General features: G+C 38.2%; 1 protein-coding gene across 1 annotated transcript in view; it reads right to left on the bottom strand.

Annotated features, from left to right (window-relative positions):
• Positions 1-27,175, bottom strand: part of ntn1a (netrin 1a) — a 62,193-nt gene extending 35,018 nt beyond the window's left edge. Inside the window, exon 1 of the mRNA XM_026262996.1 lies at positions 25,627-27,175. Coding sequence (XP_026118781.1) covers positions 25,627-26,644 — 1,018 coding nt within the window. The 5' untranslated portion in view covers positions 26,645-27,175. The remainder of the gene's footprint in view (positions 1-25,626) is intronic.

Here is a 27,175-nt window from a genome sequence, read left to right as displayed (position 1 = left end):
CAATAGGTAATATAATTTTTGCATCATAATTTATATTGCTTTATCACATCAACGTCTATAATTTAAAGCATGTTTCATGTAACTTCTACTAGCTTACTGTTTGCTTAATATTTTAGACTAATAAACAGAGCAGGTGTAATTATACTGAACAAAAATAAATTTACAGGTGAGATGTGGTAGAAATATTTCCTTAATGTCACATTTGAAGCTTGACACTACAGTTTATGGTTGAAGGCATGTGGTGCACTTTTAATACAAGCTTATTTCAGTTCATAAATGAGCAGAAGTGGTAATGTTTGAGTGGGTGAATTATAATTATTATGTTTTTATATGTCTTCTTATTTCAAGCAGTGTGACCCATTCATGCTGATTTACAGAACAGTTGTGAATATGATAGGCAGGCATAGAAATTATAGTCCATCACTACAATACAAAAACATCTCATTCTCATGCATTTTTTGGTGCTTTTTTTTATTTTGTTTGTTTTTGTATTGTCTGATCCAGTTTAAAATACATCTTATGGTGAGATTGACAGTGCTAGTTTACCTAGTAATTACATTTTCTGCTGATCCAGTATTTGTATTACAGTTGAACTCTTTTTCTGTTAATGCTTAAGCGTAAGAGTGTAAGTGTGAGTGGAAATGTAAGTGTTCTTTCTGTATAATGTTCCCTCTATCTTTATCTCACTCTTCTTTTTCTGTTTGTTCTTTTGTTATGAAGACGTTAAGTAGGGCCAGTGTGATAAGAAGGATGCCTCTGAATGCTTGGAAACTAATAAGGGTTTTAAGTCAAGAGGTTCCTAAAGGTTTCATAACCACAACAAAGACCTCCACTTTCCAGCATTAACAACCAATTAATGAGCAGCTTGCCCCCTAGTTAGTGGCGATCAGCTGCTCCAAATGGTGACATGCTAACTGCATGCTGTGATGCAGGAATAAATAGTGTGTCAAAAAGTAGAGTGAATCTATTTCCTTGCTAGGTTTTATTTATTTTTTTGTATGAGTGTGTATGTGGAGAAAGAGAAAGAGAGATGACAATAACAGAGATAAAGATTCTGCGAGGACAGAAAAAGGGGAAATGAGAGAGAAGAGCGAGACAAAAACAAAAGAGATAAACAAGAGAGCATGTTTCGGTTCGTTTCTTTGCCTTGAATGAACTTTCGAGGATGTCTGTTTCGTGTGATACGCGTTGTAAGAATTACACAGAAGCAGACTAAAGTGGCCACCTCTTTTCATCCCAGCTCGGTGAAAGCCTTCTGGGATTTATGTAGATTCCCCAGACTCTGCAAAGCCAGACACACAAAGATGAGAAAAGATCCAGCTTTCAGGCTACGACAGCACAGAACACCACAATACTGCCGTTTCACTGCACATGCACCCCACATCTGGCAACAAGATCTCTCCTGGGACGCCCTTCTAGATCTATGTGCCAAATGCAGTAACCTGTAATGCTGGGGCATTCTTTGCCATAGAAGCAGATTGCAAATGATGGAAAAAATTGCTATATATTCCATTAAATAGTTTAGATGCTAATGAATGAAGTGTGACACTGAACACGATTCCACTGTCCAAGGCAGACGTTAAAAGGAAATTTACTTTATTGCCTGGTCTGCCTTGGTTCACTGCTTTAAACATCGTAAAAATCTTCCTGAGCTACGATCATAAGCAACAAGACTAAAGGCCAGTCACCGCAAGATCTGAGGCATTAAACAAAATCAACTTAGCAGCAGTCCTGTTATATTGCCAACAACAATAATATATTTATCCTCCTCTCTGAAAAAGGGTCTTGTGTAACCATAGGCCATTGAGTAAAACCTGCCGACAGAGAACCTGCAAACACTTTGAGCCAAAATGGAATGGTGTCAAAAGGCACCCAGCGTTAAAGCTCAGTGTCTTTTTGGGCTTAGTTCTGTGAAACTGTGATTGCTCAACTCCCTGTCACAGATATCACATTCGTTTGGAATGTTGGAAACCTGAGCCACGGCATTAACCATACGGAGCTCTCTTGGCACTCAGAGAAGGAGAAAAGGGGAACTCTTTATGAAGACATTATCTTGTCAGATTAGTCACTGAAGCCATCGATAATGTTGCGGAGTTTTTGGTGTGGCAGTTTTATGGGAAAATAACCATGTTTGAAAATTACACTATTTATTCTTATCCTCAGGCCAAGAAAAGCCCTCCTGAGTCATATTGTATTGCTGTCACTGTTGCTTAATTAATACTTTGCCGAATCACAGGTTTCCATCCATTTAATAAAACGTTTTTGGGATGTTGGATAAAAAAATTGTGACTTAAAGAATAAATCATTGCACATCTAAAATGTTGCTCTGGATCTGCCACCAAACAAGTGTTTTGTCTGTGCTCTAAACCTTAATGTACAGTGGCTACAGTTTCCATTTATTTAATTTTTTTTATTTATTATTGTTTTCTTGGACACCTGGGATAGAAGGGTCGCTTTATTCACAAACTGTAAATTCGCAGCTTGAGTGGAAACAGAGCTATTGACATACAAAATAAGCTTTATTCACACTCAAAACTGACTTCCTTTTTTCCGAACTAAAGCACTTTGAGACAGAGCCTACACAGAGACTACAGGAAGGAAAGTTCATCCCTAGAAACACTGGTGACTCCACCCAAAGTCAATGGAGGAGGAATCGGATCGGTTATGTTTCCACACCCTCCGGATTTAAGGATGATTCGTAAAGTTTGTAAGACAGATGACGCCCAAGGAATGAAAGCCCATCTATGAGAAGTCGACTGTTGTCTTGGGCAGCAACTCGACTCCACAGTCTACATCCAGTTTACCACCTGCTGTGGTATTTGCATAGCAGCGCTAGTTCCCTAAAACTCAAATATCTCTGGTGTTTTCTGTAAATGGCTTTCGGGAAATGGCTTCTGGGATACCACATTTGGAATTGGCACTTTTTAGTAGTTGAGGTTTGAAGAATGATTACGGCACACATGAATGTGTTTAGAGTCAAAAGCGACGATTTTCACGGATAATTATTTGAGCACATACGATTATTATAATGTTTGAGGTTTTTTAACAATACCTAATGTCAGGTCAAAATAAAAATAAAAATGTTAGCCAATATAAAGTATATAACAAAATATAATAAATAAAACGAGCACAGACAGGCTGGGAAAGTTGCCTTTGTCTATGCGATTAGCTTTCATGTGATTACTATCTGACCTTTTCTCCCTCTATTAGCCTTATTAGCATTAACATGACTTGTTATGTGGCCGTCACATCGGGTGTGAGGACTCTAAGCCTCTCTTTTTCATTTACCTTCTCAGAGTTCATTCACACTAAAGTGGTGTGGAAGGTCTCAGGGTGACCAGACCTTCTGGAGCAGATGTCATTAGCGCGTGTCACCCCTCCGATTTACCGTCCTCGCTCAACGTTAACAAGCGTTCACGCTGTTTTATTGGAACACAACTCCACTGCAGCGGATTTTTCAATAAAATTTATAGAGCATGAAAATGACTTCGGTTGGGCAAGCAGGGACTGCAGTGGAACAGGGGAGAGGAAGGGTATGAGAGGCTGGAAAGACCATGGGAAGTCTGTTGGCCGATCTGAAAAGATTGCCTGGAAATGACCCCGGTGTCCATCAGCCAGTGAGAGGGGGAGCACTTCAAACATTTTTCAAGGCTCAGCTCTCTCAGTCCATTGACCTGTGTGAGTGTTTTAACAGGCTGCTAATTAGAAGAAGGAGTCCCATGGGAGATATTACCCCAAACAGAGAGGCAAAATACAAATATTGGTATGTAAACTCGGCACTGTAGTGGAGCCACATGTATATAAAAAAATAGCTTTTTTTCTAAAAACATTTTCTGAAGCGTTCATTCGTCAAGTGTTAATTGGGAAATATTTGATTTGTATATTCTCCACCTCCACCTTAAGGTAAACTTTCCATCTAAAGACGATAAATGAAGACATAGACCACACATACACACACCCGCCGAGGTCTCGGTGCATTGCCCAGGACGGTAGAAACATTTCGCAGCCAGAATACAAATATAACGAGACTAACTTGTCTTCCATCCATTTCCATTGTTCTCAGACGTGCTACTAAAGCCTCGAATAGGCGGCTGTCCAAACCTTCATCAACAGCAGGCTGTGTTTTTTCTCCTCCCTGCCACATGTTCCGCACAGCGTCTCTCCCAGAGTGAACGGGGAGCAGACAGGAAGCCCCTAAAACTGTAAATCTGAAGCCCAGGTTGCCGATTCATCCTGCTATGACATGTTTATTGTCTTTTTCTTACCGTTGTCCTCACTCCTCCGCCATTTTTTTGGATGACGCCAGTCTCTCCCTACGACTCCAGAATCACTTAGTGGCTTTCTTGAAAAGCTCATTGTGGTGTAATCAGCGTTTTTCACCATTTTAAAGTCATCAGACGCTCAGCGTGAGCCTTCAGAGTGGCTAATTGCGTGTGAAGAAAGTACCTCTGTGGCCACCGGCCACGCGTTCCCTCAAGAGATCTTCCACAAGAAAGATGGTCAAATCAAATCAAAAAGCGATTAAATCAGTTTTATCACATATTTTCTAAGCCTAACAAGGGTAATTTCGATGGTAATTCTCAGTAAATGATAAACAATGTGCCCCGTAACCTGCTTTAACCCTTATCTGTGCCACAGCACAATGACATACCACAATTAAACATCATTATCTAAAGTTTCCAAGTGTATTTAACTAAGGGAAAATTGGGAGCCTGGCAAATGCCACAGTGATCGTAATTACTTTCTTTCAGGGGAAATTAGTTTATCCAACAATAACAATCACCAAAGTCAGAAATTTAAACATATTTCATCAGCTGGTTTGTTCCACTTAAATGACTTCAGACAATGATTGAATTTAGTTATTGTTACTGTACAGGTTCCATAACCATAATTACCACAATAAAATGCCCATTATACTGTCCCAGTTCCAACTGGCATTCCAGTATATATGGAAGAAAACCACTTGCTCTGGTACCTTGAAACACTTATAATAAATTATAAGCAGCAGAGAGGGGGGGGAAACAAAACTTTCCACCTGTTGTCAGACTTAGAAACACAAGACACATTCTGTCCAGATATCCACCTGCTGAGAGCCATTAGCAAAACCAAACTGTGAGTTGCAGAGGCAGGTGCAGGTTTTATTGTCTGGCAGAGGATTGGATAATGCAGAGGCTTCTCGCTGATAACAGCAGAAGGTGCAGGCGCTGACACTGTAACTGTCATTAAATCAAGCCAAATCACCTTTATTTATATAGTGCTTTTAACAATACAGATTGTGTCAAAGCACTGTACAGTATTAAATAGGAAAATAGTGTGTAAATAATGCAAAAAGAGTTCACTTACAGGAGTATATAAATTACATTAAAAAATATATATATTTTGAAAAATATTGGGATCCAAACAGTTGATGAGCAACCATTGACTTCCATAGTATTTTTTTTATTCCTACTATGGAAGTCAGTGGTGCTCATCAACTGTTCAGATCCCCAACATTTTTCAAAATATCTTCTTTTTTGTTCAACAGAAAGAAACTCATACAGGTTTGTAACAAGTGGGGGATGAGTAAATGATGAAAGAATTTTCATTCCGAAAGTGAACTACTCCTTTAAAAAAAAAAAAAAAAATTATAATAACAATTAAGTTTTCTTGACTGGGTTTCCTACGTCTATTATTTCATTAGCTCGGGCACAAATAAGGTCAAAGGTAAGCTCTGCTATCTCTGTAGGTAAGCTGTGTAAGTCCCCTGTGCTGTAGATAAGCAAGAGAGAGATGAGATAATGTCACTTTAAATATACAGCACAATTTGTGATGTGCATAGTTAAAGCTTCACATAATGTTTTAAGGAAAATCATATTTTATAGCAGTTGAAATCATTATGAAATCATTATGTTTTAATACTCTTTTGTTATGATGTGTTGAATAACATACACACGGGTATTATAATATTACTGTAATGTGTTGTTTGACGTTACAGTACATTGAAAGTTCATATATTTTAAATCTACAAAATTCCACCTTCAATATTACAAATGTATAATATATTTATTTACATGAAGTTAAAGTTTCAATAGAAATAACATAAAATTAAATCTCACACTTTTACCATGTTTAATATGTTTTACATAAATATGTAATTAAATCTAAAATTAAGTGCATTTAATATCAATTTAAAATATATTACATTTGCTTTTATTTTCATTTACATTCAACATGCAATTAAGTGGTTGAAAAAATTTAATTCAGTTCCACTAAAGTATATTCTTTAAGGTTTATTATTTTCACAATAAATACTCATACTCAATAGTATGCTAATGTATACTTCTTGTTTTATAAGGGTCAGGTTTATGAACAAAATGAAACATGATTGGTAACTTTACTCTTATTAAGTGAAGGTGAGGAACTGCAGTGTCTGTACTGTTTTGTAAATGCTTCACAAAACTGTGTGGCACACTAAGTTTAAGTTATTTTTACTAATTCATACTAAAACTTACATAACAGAGAAACAAACAAAAAATATGTCAATTAAAGCAAGCCAGTCCCATGAACAGAACAGATGCAAGAGTTGGAATTACTCAGTGTTTAGGGATGTTGCACCAGAATAATAATAGTCTCTATAGACATAATAAAAGTTCATAAGAGTGATATATCTATATGTGTGTCCAGTTAGAGTAAGCAAGAAAAACACAGCTGAGGTGCAATTTCCGACCAACTGTCTACACTAGGCTCATAAAAATCTGCAAACACGGCTGCCGTTACCGTTCTCCTTCATCTAACGCCGCTCTTCTTTTTAGTCCTCACTCTGTTTGTTTTTGAGGCTCTGCAATCTCTCCATTTCCCACCCATCACTATGGGAACCAGATACTGTATCTCAGCCAGGGCTATCCTGTGGAAACAGCTCACTTTCTCAGATAAATAAACGGTTACCGTGAGGCCGCGGGAGGAGTGGAGGGAAAGGGAGATCAGGGAGAAGGTAACGCCGCAGGGCCGGGGAGCTGTGAAAAGCATCAGGAGTGGTGATCCTTATCACACTCTCAAAAGTGCCCCGGCCAGTAAACATCTCTACTGATCTAACCACAAGGAAAAGGGACCACCAGCTACTGTAGAGGTCATTTCCTAAAGAGATGGTGTTTTTATTTAGTCCATTAATTTGATTTAACATAACACCTCTGCATTATGAACATGGCATCATTTATATGACTAACATGTCCTTTGTTCTCTTTTTATATATATATTTATATATATATATATATATATATTTTTTTTTTTTTTTTCAGTTTTAGTTTATATTTTAACCCCTTACTAGTAACCCCCCTTTTTTGGCATGGAGACCGAAATTACATACCCAAAATAAAAAGGTTTCTGTTCATGATTCTTTCTGACTAGATATATAATCAAACTTTGTTCACAAAGCTGACACTTTAAAGTTTACTGTTCAGGAATCAGAATCACTCAGACTGTTATGATAATAGAGATATATAAGCTCAAACATAAAAACAAAAATAAAAATATAAAAAACATATGTTTTAAATGTATTTAAAAAATTGTTGATGTAGGATATGAGTTTGAAAACACAGTGTAGCTAAGGCCACAAGTCTTCCAAACCTTCATAAAAAATTTCATAATCGAATCTGTAAAACGGTGAATTTTATGAAATATTTTCTAAGGCCATTTCATGTGTGTTTTTAGAGAAGGCTAATCAGATTGATTTATGGCCCTTGTCATCTCTGTGAGATCTCACATGTAAACTCTCCTGTGTATTTTGTGTTTGTTTGGCTGTGAAAACTGCCCGATTAATCCCTATCTGTTATTCCATTGTTCTCACCAAACGAGTCTTTCACACCTCCGCCAGGTATGACACATTATCCGCATTATTCTTTTATCATTATTCTTTTGTTTTTATTCCACCTTTATTAGCCTTGATTGTGGTTTTTCAGGCTTTACAAAGACACAAAGCAGCAATCTCACTTCAGTCTCTGTTTGCATTTAGCCCTTATTTATCAAAAGTCTTACTATAAAAATACAACAAAACATTTTCTTACGACCTTACGTGAATTATTGAGACAAAAATGCATTATGAAGAAGAAAAGCACCTGCTATTAGTAGCATTGGTGCTAACGTTAGCATCAAGCTACATCTGACAATTTATGAAATTATTAGTACACTTTTACTAAAAACTCACTTTAAACCCCGATCGAGTGTTTATAATAATTTCCTTTAGCGATCAGGGGTGGAATTTGGTCGTTTACTGTTGTCAAAATATGTTATTTGTAGCCTTTTTTATCGCTGCACAAGTTAGCATTTCCGATGTACATTTTCGATTTTTTTTATAAAAACGCCCCAGATCTCAAGAAATTCTCATACCAAGCTTTACTATCGTAATCGCGGGTTTATTGTTCGGATATTTTGTGTGTACAGAGGTTTTTCAGTGTTGTTTTGGCCAGATAACTACCAGGAAGTGTGCAGGAAGCATGTGACACGATGGGGCGGTGTCCAGATATTACACTCTCAGATTGACTTTTGGGAAGGCCCAATCAGAGTCTGAGTCACACACAGCACGAGCTGCCGGCACAGCAAACACATACACAGATCGCTGGGAGAGGCTGTTTATCATCTGATCGCGTAAATACGTGGAAAATTAATAGAAATGACGATTCTGTCTGAAGAAAAATGAAGTAAACATCAGTAAATATATCCATATATCTCCGCAGATATGCATCTTTGGTCTGTAAATCCTTATTGACGCTGTTCAGTGAGTCTATGTGAACACAAATAAACCGCTCTTGACGTGACTGAATATGACTGAGAGGTGAATTTCTATTCAAAATGTGGCATAATACGGATTTATTATTTTGCACTCCTGACATAAATCACTAAATATCTGTCACTGCAACAATGTTTTATCAAAATATTGGTCAAATATCGAAGCTAGAGTCTTTAAACTTTCAATTGATGCATAGTTTGTCCAGATGAAGTAAGACAGTGATGTTTAATGTGCTGTGAAAGTGAAACAATAATAAACTGGGGCCGTCAGCGATGTTTGCACGCAAAGGGGTTAATGCAAGTTTTAGTAATTTTGTTGCTTGCTGCATTTTTTGTTTACTTTTTTAAAGATACTTTTAAGCATTATTTTTATATCCGTTTTAGTTTTATAAATTTTAGTACTTCAACTTTTCATTTCAGCTAGTTTCCAAGGCAACATTTCTTTGTCATCTAATATTTATACTTTATTACAGCTTTATTTCATTATATATATATATATATATATATATATATATATATATATATATATATATATATATATATATAAAATGATAATAGTTGTAGTTTTAGTTGAAAAAATAAAATAACTGACACAACAACAGTAAAAAGCTTACAAAATAAATACATTTTAAATGATTGTTTAAAGAGTGATTTTAGGTTTTTGGGGGATTTTGTTGTCAAATTTACTACAAAGTTGTAAAGTATTTGGATGTAATTTTACACACGTAAGATTAGTTAGCAATTTTCAAAAGGGTTTATGGATTAGGCCTCATTCACGTCCATTGTAAGTGCCTTACATTGAACCCGATTTTTGCTTTCTTTAAAGAAGACAATAAACAAGTCAACATTTTGATATTAAGCCTGAAATATTCTTTCATGTATTGGTCTCGCCTTTGATTTACCATGAGAGTTTGCATGCAAAACAAACTTACCAAAAGCTTAGATGGGACTTAGATGTCCACATCTCATCTAAAGAGGTTAAAAAATTAAGTTTCATGTTGGGGTATATTGTAACCTTATCATTACACTTATCAAACTAGCTTATAAAAAATCAGAGGAATGTTTGAAGCAGTCTCGCTGAGCTTACGGTTAAGACTCTCTCACGCTGCTGGACTCCCTCCAGCCCTAACACACAGGAGGAAATAAATAAAGAGGGCCATCAGATTGATCATAGATACATGCCTTTTATCCAAAGCCAGAGCCCTGTCCACTGGACAGCATAACATATGGAGCTTCAGTGAAAAGATCTGGAAAAGAAACACCAACACATCCTGAGATGAACTGAACAGAGTGCCCAGAGATATCTGCTGTGATTGGCAGCTGCCTATGTCAGGCCAGAAAAGGAGCCACATAGTCTGGCTGAAAAAGCATGACTGCTTTGGCCTTGTCTACACACTGTTCTATTTTTTACCACACGCAATACATCTTGGTCTTAAAAAATATATAATAATAATAAAAAATCAGCAGTAGAGAATGACCTGAATGACCACAAATAGTACCTTAAGTATCATGACATAACACAAATAGCTTATGAGTTAAACCTCTATTTCCTTATAAGCAAAAATACTGGTTTTGGTATGTTTGCTTTTCCACATTTAAAAAGAAAAAAACAACAATATACCTAAGCGGGCGTGCTTGAGCAAAAAAAAATTGTTTGTCACTCCCACGTCGGGATCCTTCTCACATTTCTCCATTTCATCAAACATTATATTGTATATGTTAGGGAAGTTACTTAGGAACTGAAGCATTGCATTATACACAGTGTATTATTTATATCCACTTAAAAAAAATATATATATTTTTATCCGTGCACACCTATAAGAAATTAATGTTGAATCGTATGATATAACTGCCAGTTGCAATTTGTCAAGCACACATTTTTGGAGCAAGAAGTGAAAAGAACTGTTTACAATCCTTCACAAAATGTGCATAAATCAATATACAGATGGCTGACTAAATTACTAAAATATAGCATAATATGCAGAGCAAGTAGAACAGAATAGCTGAATGAATGTTTAAGCATTATTCAAAATATAATTAGAAATATTTCAAAACTTACAATAATACACTCTATAAGGCATGAAAACCTTTTCCTGGAATTAAAGTTTAATCAGAATAGAACTCGATCAATGAATGCATTTAAGTAAGTGTGCTTAACAAAATGAATCTATTATTGATTATGAAAATCTCTGGAGAAAGGAAACTGTAAGACGACCATGCATTTACTTTCTTAAAGGATCTTTCCAAATCCATGACAGTATGGACCTTTTCATATATGTTAGCATTTGCTTTAATTGCATTCTGTCTTACCATTTGATGCTATTTTTGTGACTTTTGCACATTATTTTGAGAAGGTTGAGTCTAAGCAATTGTTGATTTAAAATTTAGCATTTAGAAAAATATTTCAGGAAAATGTCCTATTCTAAGTTCATTCACGTCTTTGATAGCGAAGCTCCACACCAGGACCACCATGTTTGTGCATGTACTTTATATGGCAAACTCATTACCACATCCCTGGATTTCCCCTTCTACTTTCTCACAGCCTGGTATTTAAGGAGGTCAGAGAGCAGATGCACTTTCTGACCACAACTTGGCCTTTTTTACACAAATTTGGGAATCCTGGATTAAGTGGGGTCAAGTCTGGTTAAATCAGATGACTTGGTGCAGTTTTTTTTTTTTTTTAACTGCGTGAATTAACATTCCCAAATAAATCACTGACACTGTTAAAACGTATTGAATACCTAAATATTGAATTGATTTGTGTGTGTGTGTGTGTGTGTGTGTGTGTGTGTGTGTGTATATTAATAACATTTTGACATCTGCATTACATGACCAGCTCAATAGGTATGTATTTTGTGATGTATTTAACTTGCTCAGTATTTCACCTGATACAATACTGCATGTGTTGATCTAGTATGAGTCCAGATAAACATGACTCACAATAAAAGAGCTAAAAGACTAGAACAAAGATAAAATCATATTCTTGCTTCAGCAAATGCATTTTATCTCACGCATGCATTTATGGAAACTATTAGATAGGTTTATTGGAGGGTTTAGTGTATGTTTTGCATTATTTTCAACAAAATAGCAGACATTTCATTTCTGAACTGCCACAAAACAACAACCTTTGTAATAAAATGTTGCCAGATTCACCTTCATCTGTTTCTGATACAAATGAACATGCTTTTAGTGCCACTCACTGGACATTTCACTTTGTGTAATGAAACAAGCAAAAAGCTATTTAATAATATCATTCTGCAGAAACGTGGCCTCAGGCACCTTTTCCCAATGAGCCTGGATTTCTATTTTGTGTAGTATTGGATTTAATACTCTAAAGCTTTGTCTAAAGTGCCAGATTCTTTCATTTTGCTAGGATTTTCTTAACTCTTATCTAAACTAACCTATCAGCCTCGTTTTAGCATTCTGATGCCAGTACATACATTCACAGTGTTGAGTATTAATCTAAGTCAATAGCCTTAAGCAATGGCTCTGTACACCATTGCATCTTGAACAAGCCTCTACAGTTCCAAACCACTAACAGTTACAAATCAAAACATGGTCATGTTCAAGGACCACAGATTGGGTAAATAAAGACAAATACACATAATTTAATATAGCCATTAATCACAGAGAGACAGTTGTTGCGAGAACTATTGCCTCAGAGACGATGCACTCATGCTAATAGCTGGTGGTACTGTAAAAAGACCTTCCGGAACTATCAAGCTTTAAGTACCAAGGTGGTACCACAGAAACAAGGAGCAAGAGAGATGCAGATCTGTTTATCAGTCAGAAGATATGCTGTATACTGCCAGCTCTGTGTTGTTCCTTTATTCGCTAAATGCTACCATGACTAGTCTGTATAAAGGTGAGCCAGGACAAGCTAAGAAGAAACTTAATAATTTTAGCCTCTAATTTGATTGGACATGCTAAGTTCAAAAATAACATCTCGGTTACGTATTGTAACCCTTGATATCTGAAGGAGGGAATGGAGATGTTACATCAGTGATTGACGAATTGGGAATTTCGCCAGAGAGACCAATCCACTTTGAGAGTAAACTAAACAAGCCAATGCATGTGATTATTGCATCCAGCTGCCGCTGATCACAGTGAAGTATAAGTAGGCAGCCGGTTGAGCACACAATCAAGTTTTCACTAAGAAGCCGAGCTTGTGTCCCAGCCACTTAGTGGTACAGTAGTACAGCAGCCATGGCGATGGGACGTGACATCTCCGTTCCCTCCTTCAGGGATCAAGGGTTATAATATGTAACCGAGACATTCCATTTCAGTCTGTCACTCTCAATGTCACATCAGTGACCAACGAACTGGGAATCTCTACCAAAGCGCTACGGATGCTGCCATTTCCAGTGTCCTGTACAAGCCGCCCGGTCCCTTTTTAGGTGTAAGCTGGGGCTTGCAACAAGAAGGCCAGTCACTGTTGTCATAGCACTACCCACTCAGTGAGTTAGGATAACACTACCCATTTGAGGTGAGAACACAGGAGGATACCGGCTCCACATGAAGGCTATAGAATCTACAGAACATGTTCAACTGGCCTGCAGCTCTACAAATATCTGTCAGCAAGGCACCATGAGCCAGCACCCAGGAGAATTCAACACTTCTAGCTCGCGACCTGAAACAGCCTTTGCTCCAACCCTTGCTGAAAGAAGAAGAGTATGACTCTGATCGGACATCTTCGGGGGTCCACTTGATGAAAGAAACACCACTCTAGGAACAGCTTTCACTTTAAAGCATAAGCGTGTCTGGTAGCCGAGGCTTTCGCCGAAGTGATGGTGTCAACTACCTCTTGGGGTAGGTCACCTAGAACCTCCACGTCCTATCAAGGGACTAGACATGATGTTACCAGAAGTCTGGATGCGGGAGCCACAGGATGCCCTGTCTCTGAGTCAGTAGTACCTTCCTCAGAGAAATCTGCCAGGGTGGGGCTGTCACGAGGAGCATGGTTTTCTCTTTTCCCAGTTGACCTGAACAGGCTGAGGTGCCTGAGCACCAAATCCCTGGGCGCGCACAACTGATCCCCAAGACTGTGCTAGTATGAGCCAGACGTCGAGATAGTTGAGGATGTGAACACCCTGATTCCTCAGGGTAACAACTTCTGTGTGCCTTTCTTGGGTACAATAAAATAGGGGCTGAGCAATGACTGCCTTCACTGATGTTAACTGGACACCCCTGAACTTGGGGGGACGCTGGGTGACCTGAATCACATAGCCGAGTCTGATGGTTCAAAAGAGCCAGCAGGCAGACTGGAAAGTCTTAACCAAGCTTCCAGATACTGTACAAGCGGGACCAATGGGACCAATGGGACCACTGATGTACCGTAAGTGGAGCAGTGAGGTGGAACACAGGGACCTGGCTCAGGCAGCTCGTGGACCAACCGAAACAGGGTTTGAGTGTGTGGTGCAACACTAACCTGGTTTCAAGGTTGGGCAGACAGTGCATGAGAAGGGCCTTTGATGATGCTCTCTAACCACCCGCTGCTTTTCGCAAAGCGACAGAGGAGGATGAGTGTGATCCAGCTGTGGACCATTCATGACTCTCCATGCCTTCTTGAGACCCAGAGATATAGAAGGTTGCTTGTTTGTTGAATGTTTGGGTTTGGGTGGGATGAAGCAAAACAAAAGAATCTCCACCTGGTGCAAGCAGTACCAGGACTGCAGCTGCATCACTACTGACCACTCCACCGAGGGGATCTCCATATACCAAGTGTGGTGAGGGAGTAGGAGCTAGTAGGCAAGTTCCTGGGGTGCTGAAAACCAATGCGGGTAACTCCAAGAAACCAATCATCCAACCTCGAGGTCTCGGAATGCAGTGGAGGTTTCTACTCGAGTCCTACTCTCTCGGCAGCCCAGGAAAACACAGCCATCATTTCCGCTCTTTGTGGAGGACCCAGCGCGTTGTTTAGGGATCTCAGCTGGCTGTGAAGTGCAAGAGGAGTGGCCATCCCAGGGAGGTTGGTTCCTCCACTGTGGTTGCTGCCACTGTGATCCTCAAACTGCCCAAGCAACTGCCAGGAGTAGTCCTCACCTGAATTCTGCCAGGAAAAGAACAAGATCATGGGCAGAGGCAACGGGACTCCACCCCTTCACTACACATGATGCAGTGATCGTGATCATCATCCGGGGCCAGGTAACAACCGCATCCAGAAACGCATGGGTGAAATGGCATGTTTAAAAAGACATTCACCAATGAATGCTCTTTTAGGATTGCTCTTTTGGTTGAGCTGAAGCAAACAGGGTAGATGGCCACCGCAACACTACAGGAGTAGTGCAGCCAGTAGTTTGCACCCACTCAACGAAAGGTCTACCAACCTGCTGTCGTGCCATGACAACCACACAGATTAGCTCCTTTGAGAGGGCTGACTCATTCGACACACGAAGCTTGGCAGGAGCAGAACGATAACACTGCTCGGCTCCGAAGCAGAAAGCTTATTATGTGCTGCACCAGCGGCCTACTTTTACTCATGCTGCGATCAGCGGCAGCTGGATGCAATAATTACATGCCATATGCATTGGCTCCTTTAGTTTACTCTCGAAGTGAATTGGTCTCTCTGGCAAGATTCCCAATACGTCGGTCACTGACGTAACTTTGAGAGTGACCGCTTGAAAGAGAATTGGCATTTTATATACTACCAGAAATTCTAATATCTGTTGTCTGTGTTTGCAGCATTCCAGACTGCTTTTGGAATTATTTCCATTCATGAAGCAAACATTTTTTTTTTTTTTTTTAACTTAACATTTATTATACATCCCCCAAGAAAAACATTACATTGTGTTTGGTTTTAAAATTAAAGCAATGTATTTTTTGCATGCTAAAATTTTCTGATTTGTGTACAGGTACTCCCTTCCAATTGCTTATTTTGGTCATATTTTTTTTTAAACTCAAATACTCGCTATTAACAAACCATTAACTATATTTGCCTCAATAAAATCCTAATTTTCTGATAATTAATACTTATTAAGTTAGTTGTTAAATTTAGGTATTGAGTAGGATTGGGTATGTATAATATGGTCATGCAGAATATGTGCTTTATATGTAATAATAAACAGCCAATAAGTTAATAATAGGGATGCTAATAAGAAACTACTTCATAGTGTGAACTGGTTCCTAAACTAAAGTGTTACCCTTGTTTTTATTTCACATTTAATTTAGTCAAATTTTCATGACAAACAATCATTTTTTAAAATTTGTAACATTTTATTTTATATGTTTTTGCAAATAAACTCTTCATATATATATATATATATATATATATATATATATATATATATATATATATATACACACACACACACACACACACACACACACACACACACACACACACACACACACACACACACATTAACAAAGCAATTGTTGCATCATTGTTGCATTAAATACCAGCATAGACATATTTATATTTTCTTACTTTACTCTAGACCTGTCCCACATTTGAACAATCTCTATCTTTCTCAATCTCATTTCCTTTTTCCCCTTTTCCCTATGTTTGGCTTGGCTGAGAATCCAGTCCAAACACTTGCCCTCCACACAGGCACCGCCCTAAGCTGAGGTCATCAGTTCTGAACCTATACCCAGGCAACAGATAAGTCATCAAGGAGAATAGATGTGGAGAAGAACTGTCGCGCCGAGCAGTGCACATGGAATGTGTCAGCGTTTCTGCACTGTTTACAGCTCTGTTTATGATCTGTGTTAACAGTGTACTGACACTTTAACTGGCTTCAAAACAGCCGCCAGCACGAGGGCCATGAATCTAGGCCGGCAGCAGACCTGTGTTTCACCTCATAAGGAGAGAGCAGGGAATACCTCCTTCCAGACGCTGTTATCTATGCAATTGCTTGTGTGTGTGTTTTTTTTTAAAGAACAACAAGAACTTTTAAAAGACAAAAATATATTTGTAGTAGATACCAAAATAATCATATTTTCTCATCAAATTATTATTCCAAAATTAATCTGATGTAATTGAAACCTAGTAAACTGGTATTTTTGCAGCATTTAAACTCTTTTTCTTCTTTTTTGTCAAAATGAGCAATTTTACCTAAACAAAAACACATTATAGAAAATATATTTAATCAATTATTTTATTTTATTTTCATTTAGGAAAGAATCATGACAACATCACATTTTACACAAAAAGTTTTTTTTTTTTTTTCATAAATACATATGCTACCAAATTATTAAATAATAATTATGTGACAACAAGACTGCTGAAAATTTTACATGAGAAGAACAGGGCTTCTTCAGTAAAACACATACTCTTTTCAGGACCAAAAGAATTTGGTTTTAGACATAGAGGTACAGATGTTTGTCATGAGCTCTATTCAGCTGTCTCATCCCTGACTGTAATCTCAGCAGTACACTCTCCTGGCAGACTAAATGGAAAATATCCGGCTGATGTTTATTCTGGCAGATGATAGAGCTGAGAAACTCGGTTTCTTGTGTGTGCATGTTACCTGTTAGGAACTGTCATTCTTTTTTTTTTTGTTCTTCAGTGTGACAGGTCTATAGTGACAGAGTGTGAAGTACATTAATATGAAATACACTTTAAATGACATAGTACAACCTAAGTGCGTAAAATAAAATCATTTTCAAAACAACTGCCAGTAAATCTGTAATAAAATAATTCACAATAACCATTGAACTATAAATTTTAAGTCTCCATCTGTAAAAAGTAAAACTCACTGGTACTTTGTGCCAAAAAGAAAAATTGCTCAATTGCTCACAATCTTCTGTCTCACTGAATCTTCATAACATCCCTCATTTATTCCAGTTTTGCCAAACCACAGCTGAGAGAGGCTGACACAAGCTTTCACTATAGAATAAAAGGCTCAATTAATTCATTTAGCTGTTTCTTCGCCTCGAGGGCCAGACATCAATAGGTGAGCAGACAATCCTCTTCTGTGCCTACTATAAACAACGCCGGCTGGTGCTGACTGGGGAAACAGGTATCAACAAGGGTGAGTCTGAACAGCACTGCAGCGCTGTGATTTAAGAGAGGCGTTAATGCCATCAAGAGTAAAGTCGACTGTGTCTTCCCCTCGAGGCTCATGCAGAAACAGCCAATAAATTACACAATTGCATGATATATGATAGAGCTATCCTTATAGCAGTAAAATTCACAGCCAAGGAACAGCTAGAAATGAATAAGACACACCTAAGACCAAAACATGCAGTGGTTGCAATTACGTTATTGAATGAATATTGTGAAAAGTGGTTATGTCAGTGCATGACCCAGCGGTTAGCACATCTGTACCCACATGTATGCTTGATGCTCATGTGGGTAGACTCTCTTTTTTTATTATTAAACAAATCTCAAACAGAGTAGAATGATACTCTGTGTGTGAATCAGATTTCTGAGCAGGAGACACAAAGTTTGTGTTGTGAAAGTCAGCCAATTTATCTTCAGCTGGTTCCCGTCAGAGATGGGGAGACTGCTTTATTTCTGTATCACACTAACAGTGCAGACAATGAGGGATGAGATTCCCCATGTTCCTAAGAAACAGCTTTGAATATGTGAAGTGATAACATGAACCTGCCTGAATTTTTTTAATGTAGTCTTAATAAGATCATGATAAGTTGTAGAGTGTGTAGGAGAAGCAGTTTGGTGCAGAAGCATCCCAGCTTCCACCAAAACGCTCAAAAGAATACGTCTCCATCTTGAAACTTTCAAAATCTCCTTTCAGAAACAAGCTCAAGGTTTTCTGTTCTTGGGCTTGTGAAGGGAATCTGTGTTCCATTATGTATCCGTAATATCAACCAAAAGCCTCAAAAATGAATGTTTTGCCTAAGGGAAGCTGAGAAAGTCCACTGAAATGGCCAATATTAAGTCTTAACCATGCCGTTTTGCCTTGTATGTTTCCTGTACAGTGGTAACATTTTATTTATTTTTTTTATGTTGTCCCTTTTCAGTCTCTTGTGGGATGAAGCAGTGCCAATATTGTTCCACACACAACAAACAAAAGAAAAAGTTGTTTTTGCAGTTGTTTGGTTCATTTTTCATGACTCTGGATCTGTGAATGACCTTGATTTTATACTCCAAAATGTGTGTATAATTTGACAATCTTTGTAACTTAGAAATCCAAACCATCCCAAGAGTCTTCATGCTATTCCTTTCAAAAAAAATTTTTTTTTTGATTATTCATTCTATGAATAATCTTCCACATGTAAGGTTACTCAAAGATAATATTGGATATTAAAGCTGGAAGTGAAAAATACTTTCACATCCAGCAGGTCTCACACACCACCAGTCTGAGATGATTTCAAATGGAGAAATGTTGTATGGGTGAACACATGACTACATATATTACATATAATCAGCTGAATCTGAAGCATCCCAAATCTTGTGATGATATACATTTTTTGTCTAATCAGAGATATTCTCCATCAGATTTCATGCTGTGATTGCAATAATATGGATTTCCTCTCAGATCTCCTTTTAGGTTCAGTCTGTCGGTTTACTGCCCATTAGATGATTTTATACACAGTCTGTGAGTTATCAGGTTTTCATAATTAAACAATCAACTGGTTCATAAAATAACAACAATAGGAACACTAACACATCAGGCATATTGCTCCTTGGAGTTGGAAATGATTCATGAAAAAAAAAATGCTTTAAATGCCAGTCCCAGCAGGATTCAGCTCTTGAAAGGAACGTGGCTTGATATTCTCTGTTCATGTGCCATCGTTCTGCCTGAAATATTTCTATCCTGTCAATATACACTTTTCATACATTGGCCTGAAGCTGTCAGTGTGTCCTTGCATAACAAGCACATCATTGTATTTCAAAACAATGCTCAAGCGCTCCGACCACATGTGGTAAGATGGGAAGACAGAACTTTGGACAACGTCAAACATTGTCAGACTGAGGAATAAATTGTTTTGACTCCTATTTACAATCAGCATTGGTGTCCGGTTCTTTCCAAACTTGACAATTACGAGGAATTTTAAAAATGGAACCATAAAAAATGATGTCAGATATTTTTTATAGTACTCTCTCACAAACTGGGCACAGCATCGCTCCATCAATTATGAGCATCATGATGGAGAGGCATACTGAACGAACCCCTCGAATTCAAAGCAGCATTATCATACTCTTACACATACCATCCCGCGTGAGTGTGATATGTGTGCTAACGCTCATGTTTCCAAGCCCGAGTGTGTGTGTGGTGGCGTCTAGTTAAACGAGATACAGATGGCTGGTTTGGGCTTAGTGCGTTGCAACCTGGCAGGCATCAGGTTGAGTTTGCTGTAGAGTATTCGACTCTAGAGCCAGGCTCTCCTCTGGAAATATACTCACCCCCCTGCAGCAGAGCCCCAGCGTGGGCTTTCCGCCAGCACTGATCTCGCCAGGAGGTCTGGGCCTTCTCAAAAATACACAGCCAGCCCCACAGGTTTACAACAGCCAGCTCACTGCACCCTTATATCTCTGGTTCTCCTGAAGAGGCTGGGCTTGTACATCACAGTCTGATTCCAAACTCTCAAAACCATTGTTTTTGATCACCCTTCGTGTCAAAAAAAGTCCAAAAGAGCTGCCAGCCAGTATGGAGCAACATGAAAGAGCTAATGAGCTCGCTAGTGGAAAAGATTCATGTTGTACAATCACAAACAGGTGGTTCAGAACTGCTAGGTGTTCGCTGTATTTGTTTGATGCATCTGCAGATGATGATGGGGAAGACACTTTTGAAAATTCCTCTCCAAGAATCGCACGCATATGAGAAGGTCTTGTTCGCCTGTGGTTTACAAAACAAGATGAACAGCAGTAAACACTGATAAGCGTTCTGGGAAATGCAGTCACTGGATGAACCGCTGCACGTCTATGATGGTAATTCATCGCCTTTACACAGGATTGAGGCAGCAGTGCAAAGTGCAAAAGCTCCGTAAGGTTTCTCATCTCACATCTCACCCTCTTTTGCTTGATAGGTGAGACTATTTGATCCATCGGCAGCTTTGAAGATTAGAGACGTTGATTTAAAAAAGCCACGTGGGAGCTAAAACATTAACTAAAGCCTTTTACTGCTACTGGCATAGACAAACACACAAACAACTGAGATTACTGTTGGCTGATTAAAGACAAAATCTGACAAACAAATTTATCACCCTTCTGTGTTACTGAATGAAAGGATTTATATGTTAAAATCACTTTTTAATATTAAACGTAGTGCTTTAATTTTGGTTTTTCAGAGAAAGAATAATTCCCCGAAAATTTTACTCCTATTTACATTTGTTGAACAGCATGTAACTTTAACTGTAATATTTTCTCTGGTAAAGAAAATTTTCAGCTGTCTTTGTCCATACAATGAAAGTCAATGGGGTGCACATATTTAAGCACCATACAGCTCCAGTGGTTTAATCCATGTCTGAGCCCAAATCAAATGGCAATGTGTTCTTCCTACTTAACATCATGACACAAGCACCAATTAATGTTTGATATAACTGATGTGTTGCTGTATTTATAGGAGTATGGATCAATTGCTAAATGGATAGTTCACCCAAAAATAAAAATCATGTCATTCCAAACTGGAAATTCATTCATTTTCTAAACACAAGTTTAGGCTCCCATTTACCAAATTTAAAGTCTCTATAGAAAAATAGAAAATCATAGTTAGAAACAACATGAGGGTGAGTAAATTATGGCAGACTTTCAGCAAATGGGCAGTACTTCATTTTCTTCTAAAACATGAATAATGTGTCTTGGGAGATTCCCTCAATGGGGTCACCTAATTCATGTCTTCAGAATATCGATCGACCTGCACTGCCAGGCAAGAAATTCAGATTCAGGCTTAAAAGAGTAAAACACTTCCAAGTGTGCATTTGATGTTCAAGCAGATCATGCAGTAACTATGTGAAACAATATGTTCAAACTGGCAGAGTCATATTGTGGTTTGGCAAGTTGTAGGGATGTTAGGGAGATAAACGTAACTTTGTGACAGAGAAACAAGTACATGCGGGAAATACAAGAGGAGCGATTTGTTTTACTTCCAACAATAGAGGACTGAGAATCATCCCTGATTCATCTAAAACCACAATCTGAGATTCAACACATCCTTCTGTCATCAAGATTACATTGCTCTTAAACATTTCCTTCTCTTTACTAAAACGTTCACATTTTACTGCCCCATTTTGTCTGCTCCAGTGAAGCTTGTAAGTAAACCCTCTTTTATAAGTATATTTACATGCACAGTTTAAATCAAGCTACAGCAGGTTATTGTGTATCTGAGCTACACTCTATGCAAGTATAAATTACACAATGCACATAAATACACACTGTCTGTTTTTTTAACAGCAGGTGTACATTGTAAAGGCAAACTGTAGTCCAATTAAAGGGTATGCATGCTGGACAAGCCAAGCTGCAGTTGTCTTTTTCTCAGGTCTGTTAATCTGACATTGCAGTGGAACATTTTATTTTAAGTGCCTGTAAATCATTCAAAATAAAATAAAAAGTATAACTTTGCAACATAAACACTGTTACTGAACTGAACTGAATAAAGACTGAACTGACTGAGCTAAAGAAATAAGTTCCATCTTTAGAGCTGCTGTAGAGCCCATTTGATTTTTTTTTATTGATTTTATTAATTGATAAACATTGACACCGTTATGAACTGAACTGATTTAACACTGTACTAACTTGAGCTGAATAATAACACTAGTTTCTTTTATAGATATGCTCAACAGCTGAAATTGAAGTCGCTTCATAACTGATGAACAATATTTACAACATTATGTTCCTGTTTATTACTGTGAAGTTGTTTTGAAACAATCTGTAATGTATAAAGTGCTACAGAAAATCTGTGACTTGACTTTAAAAGGATTTTTATGTACTATAATGATTTAAATGATTTTCCCCCCAAGTACGGAGTGACATTCCCATTTCATTAAGATTGCCTTCCTCTCGTCACTTTGTATTCTTGACAGGCTTCAAACTGTGGCTCAATCCATTAAAAAATTATACCTCTCGATGGCATAAGCTGATCAATATCATAAGGCCACATTAACAGGGCACTCAGGGTTTATAGGGGTCCTTTTCCACTCAAGGATCCAATCAGTTAAGTGCAGTTCAAGTAAAACCTAGGTCTCTTTGCAGTTCTGCTTATTGATCGCTATCTATCAAACACGCTCTCTCAACACTATGTTTCACTCGCTTTAAAACAGCCCTTATTATCTCTGTTTCAAATCCATCTTTCCTATATGTTTTCTTATTATATTTAGTAAGTGAAATTTATAGCACAGCATCCCCCGGTTCAACAAGCGCTTTGGTGAAATTTCCTTTCAGTAAGAGTTCGGTCTAGTACATGAACCAACAAAGACAATCGCACTGAAATACTCCGCAGCATGCTGGAATGCCTCTCCCACATACATCACTGCTGAGATCTACTACAGATCATTTACATCATACATTTCCATATTTCAGCTTGGGTTATGAATGAGAGGTTGCCATAGTGTTCCTGTAGATGTTTAGATTGCATTTGGCCCTCACACACACACACACAAAGGGTTTCCCTTGGGTTCTGCCCTGGCTCAGAGGTGTCACACAGCTCTTTCTTCTCTTGTTTAAGCTCTGTTTGCTTTAACGCTGCCCACCCCTTCACTCCTCTCTTTTCACTTCTTCACTTCTTTTCATTCTCTTGCTCTTTTTTTTTCATTTCGGCACTGGATCTGATGGCACTGCGCTCAGGAAAAATACAGCCGAGGAATGTTCGGCAAAAGCGTCGGCTCGCTGACAGCAAGATGGATGCTGTGAGTGACGATCTTTTGTGCTCCACGCAAGACTCACACATGCAGGCCCCGGTAAAAATAAAGTGTCAAGGATACAGGGGAGCAATTCATTTCTGCTGTGCGACAGTGGCGTCTCAACTGGTTTGTTTACATTTCCAGTTAACAGATACATGTTGTGCTTAGTCAGAGAGAGGAGAAAAAAAGAGCAAGCTCTTCTTTTCTAAGATGAGTCAAAACAGGCATTGAAAACTAACTGGGCAGGTGCAAAACGTGCTACAAAATGTGTGATTGATGACAGATGGTGACTATCAGGCTCTTTTCATTATAGTTATGATTCAGACTTGTTTATGCACAGCCAGACATTATTTGCCTGTCCAAATACTGCTTAAGTATTTCTGCTATTGAACTGAACTGACTCAATAAACAGATGTATAGCACATAAAAATATCATAATTATTTATCATGTTTTAAGATGCAGACACAGAGGTATGCTTTTTTTTTTTTTATTAGAGATATACTGTTTAATACAGTGTAAGTGAAATCACAGAAATACACAAAGGGCATTGTAAGTGTATTTTCTTTTAAGGAATGTTTTAATCAAAAGGAATTATTTGCATCAGCCCAATAAAAGCCCATAAGCACATTTAATAACCCAGAGAGTTATCTTATGTATCCGCTTGCTGCTAAACGGTCTGCTTTAAGAGTGCTTCTGCATGGTTTGGGCCATCTTAAGAGCAGCCAGACAATTCAGTGCAAATTATGACAGTTGATTTCATTTATTAATTAGGTCTCTCTTCCATTCAATTAAGCATCATGGGTTTTATTTCTCTACTTTAGCTATCAGTAGACTAAATATTTACTTTCCTCCATCTAAGTTTGTCATGAAGTGATACTGTGTTTCAAATGTATGTGTATATATGCTAAATTTATTGTCATTATTACTAATTTTATAAATAATATTATAAATAATTATAATAATAACAACAACAAGGATCATAGTATGTAAATACACATTTGGCAATCTTACCAGCTCTGTCTGATGTAACTTAATTCGATTAATGTTTCATTTTAATTTTTATTTGCATTTTGTTTTTAGTATAACGAGAATAAATAGAGAAAGTGTGAGTAATAAAGAAAAGTAATAATAATAAATAATAGAAATAATGTCTGAAAATGTATTTCTAATGACTGATAAAATTGAGTGCATGGGCCAAAACACGAGGCGGCTCGTTTTTTTTTTTTTTTTACATACGTGATAATGCCGAATATATCATAATATTTCCCCTTAAACTAATAATAATCACTACGAATATGAATTTTAAAAAAAAACTTCACTAATTTAACAGTAAAGAAATGTCTTGCGTGTGACACTACTTATAAAATAAATATTAACAAGCATCTTAACAAGCTATAGGCTATTGGACAAACGATTACACTTTTTTTTTGTTCAAATATATTTTTGCGCATTTTGTTCAAATGAATCGTACAGTAAACATGTAAGTATAGCTTAGTTTTTTTTAACTTAAATTTTTCACGTAAAAATTATTTAAAAATGTATTAAACCGTTTGCAAAACAGACCTTAAAGAGGAGCTATGTATTAATAAATTAGCAATGTTCCATAGACATTTATTCAAACTATGTTTGATGCCGAGATTGGTAAAAATCTGTTGTTGCGTATAGTTATAAATCGTAATAAATTATATTTGTTCAAATTTGACAGCACTAAGCTACTTGCTGCTTACCTCCAAACCATTATTTCAAATAAGTTTTAAATTAATATATATATATATATATATATATATATATATATATATATATATATATATATATATATATATATATATATATATATATATATATTATTTCTCCAAATCATTTGGTGAATTCTCCATAAATCTGTCACTTATATTGTTGTACTGTAATGGTCCTGAAAGTTCCCTTCACTAGAAGCGAAACGCTTGCATTTAAAAAGAAAACACCCGCACTTTTTACTTGGCAGTCATGGCTGGTTTCTAACTCATCTCAAACAAATTGTACATGCGGCGAAAGATCAACGACATGTCTTTGGTGATGTGTTCTCGCCTTACCTCCAAACCATTATTTCCAAAAATGATGCAGAAATAAAAAGTTGGACCTACCGACACATTCGTTGGCTTCTCTGACGGTTGCGCGCTGCCAGGGTCGGTCATAGTGAAAAGGTTTGCATCTGTCACACTCTGGTCCGGCTGTATTGTGCTTGCACTCGCACACCAGGTTTCCATCCCGGTCTTTGACGCACCGTGACGCGTGTCCATTACACTTACATCTGCCTCCGACCTGCAGGTCTGACACGGCGTAAAAATAGGAATCTCTGGCCAGCTCCGAGTCATCCTCATTTTCGTCTCCGAAAGTGTGCAGTCGGCTGAAAGTCACCTTAATATCTGTGGCGGTCACCCAGTCCTGAAGTACGGGTGAATTGTCAAAGTCGTGCGCGGAGGGTCGCCCGTCCAGGGTGCTGAACGCGATCAACCCGCCGGAGAGAGGGTGCATGTCGGTGTGAGAATCTGTGCAGATGGCCTCTTGCTCGTTTTGCTTAGTGATCGTGGCTTTGCTGGGCTTGTTGAACATCTTTCTACACTGGGTCGAGTAGTACTGGAAAGGCACCCAAGACTTCCCGTAGTCCATCGATTTAAAGATAGCCATGGACTCTGGTCGCGGTGAGCAGAACTGCAAGCTCACGTAGGTCACCTCGAATTTCTTGCCCAGGGACAATGTTAAAGTGACGTTTTGAGGATACTGGATGTAATTGTCGGACTGCCAGCAGGTGAGGTTGTGAGGATTGTTCAGGTCGGTTAGGTAAGCAGGTGGGTGATATTTCTTCGGATCCGAAGCGTCGCACGTGTGGCAGTTTCTGTGCCTTTCATCCCCTTTCTCAGTCACCACACAGTACCGACTCGGTGTTTTGCCGCAGGTGCTGGACGCGCGCACTTCCTTCCCGAACGCCGCGTTGACGAAATCGGGGATGCATCTTCTGGGGTGACCATTCTCGTCGTAGCAAGGATCCGGTGGGGAGGTCTGAGCGGCGAACATGCTCATGCCGTATCCGCCGACAGTCCCTTCGACCACACAATAGAGAGTCACCAGAGTGACCAAAGCATCCGAGACCCTCAACATCATCACGCGCCTTCCGCTCTCCTGTGTGCTGAAACACAGCCGTGTCCTAATGAAAAGATGTTTTCACTGTTTGCAGATGGAAAATCAGCTGACAGTCTGAAGGTGATCAATCCACAGCCGATATGACACCGAGATCAAACCGGTGCCAAATATCAAACTAATGCGAATCTAAATCTGACTCCAGCATATGGGCAAACTCTCGGATCTAAACCACAACGGAAGATCCGACAATATTTACGCTTTCGCAATTAAAGCAAATCTCAATTGGAGAAATCTCTACACAGGTTACTGTTCCTCCGTCAAACAGTTCAGCAAAAGCAGAAAAGTCACAAAACTATCTCAGTTCGTGCTGGCTCTCTTTTTCCGTGAGTATTGAACACGCGCTTTCACTTGTCTGGTTCTTGAATCTCTGCGCATGTAGAGGATATAAGAAGATCCCGTTAGTTTGAGCTCTAGTGAGATAGGAGACACTCACGTTGTCCCCCACTTTCTCTCTCTCTTCTCTCGCTCTCTCTGTATCTGCTCTATGGAGAA

Source organism: Carassius auratus, chromosome 6 (assembly GCF_003368295.1).
Source record: "Carassius auratus strain Wakin chromosome 6, ASM336829v1, whole genome shotgun sequence".
NCBI lineage: Eukaryota > Metazoa > Chordata > Actinopteri > Cypriniformes > Cyprinidae > Carassius > Carassius auratus.
This window is presented reverse-complemented; position numbering and strand designations above follow the sequence as displayed.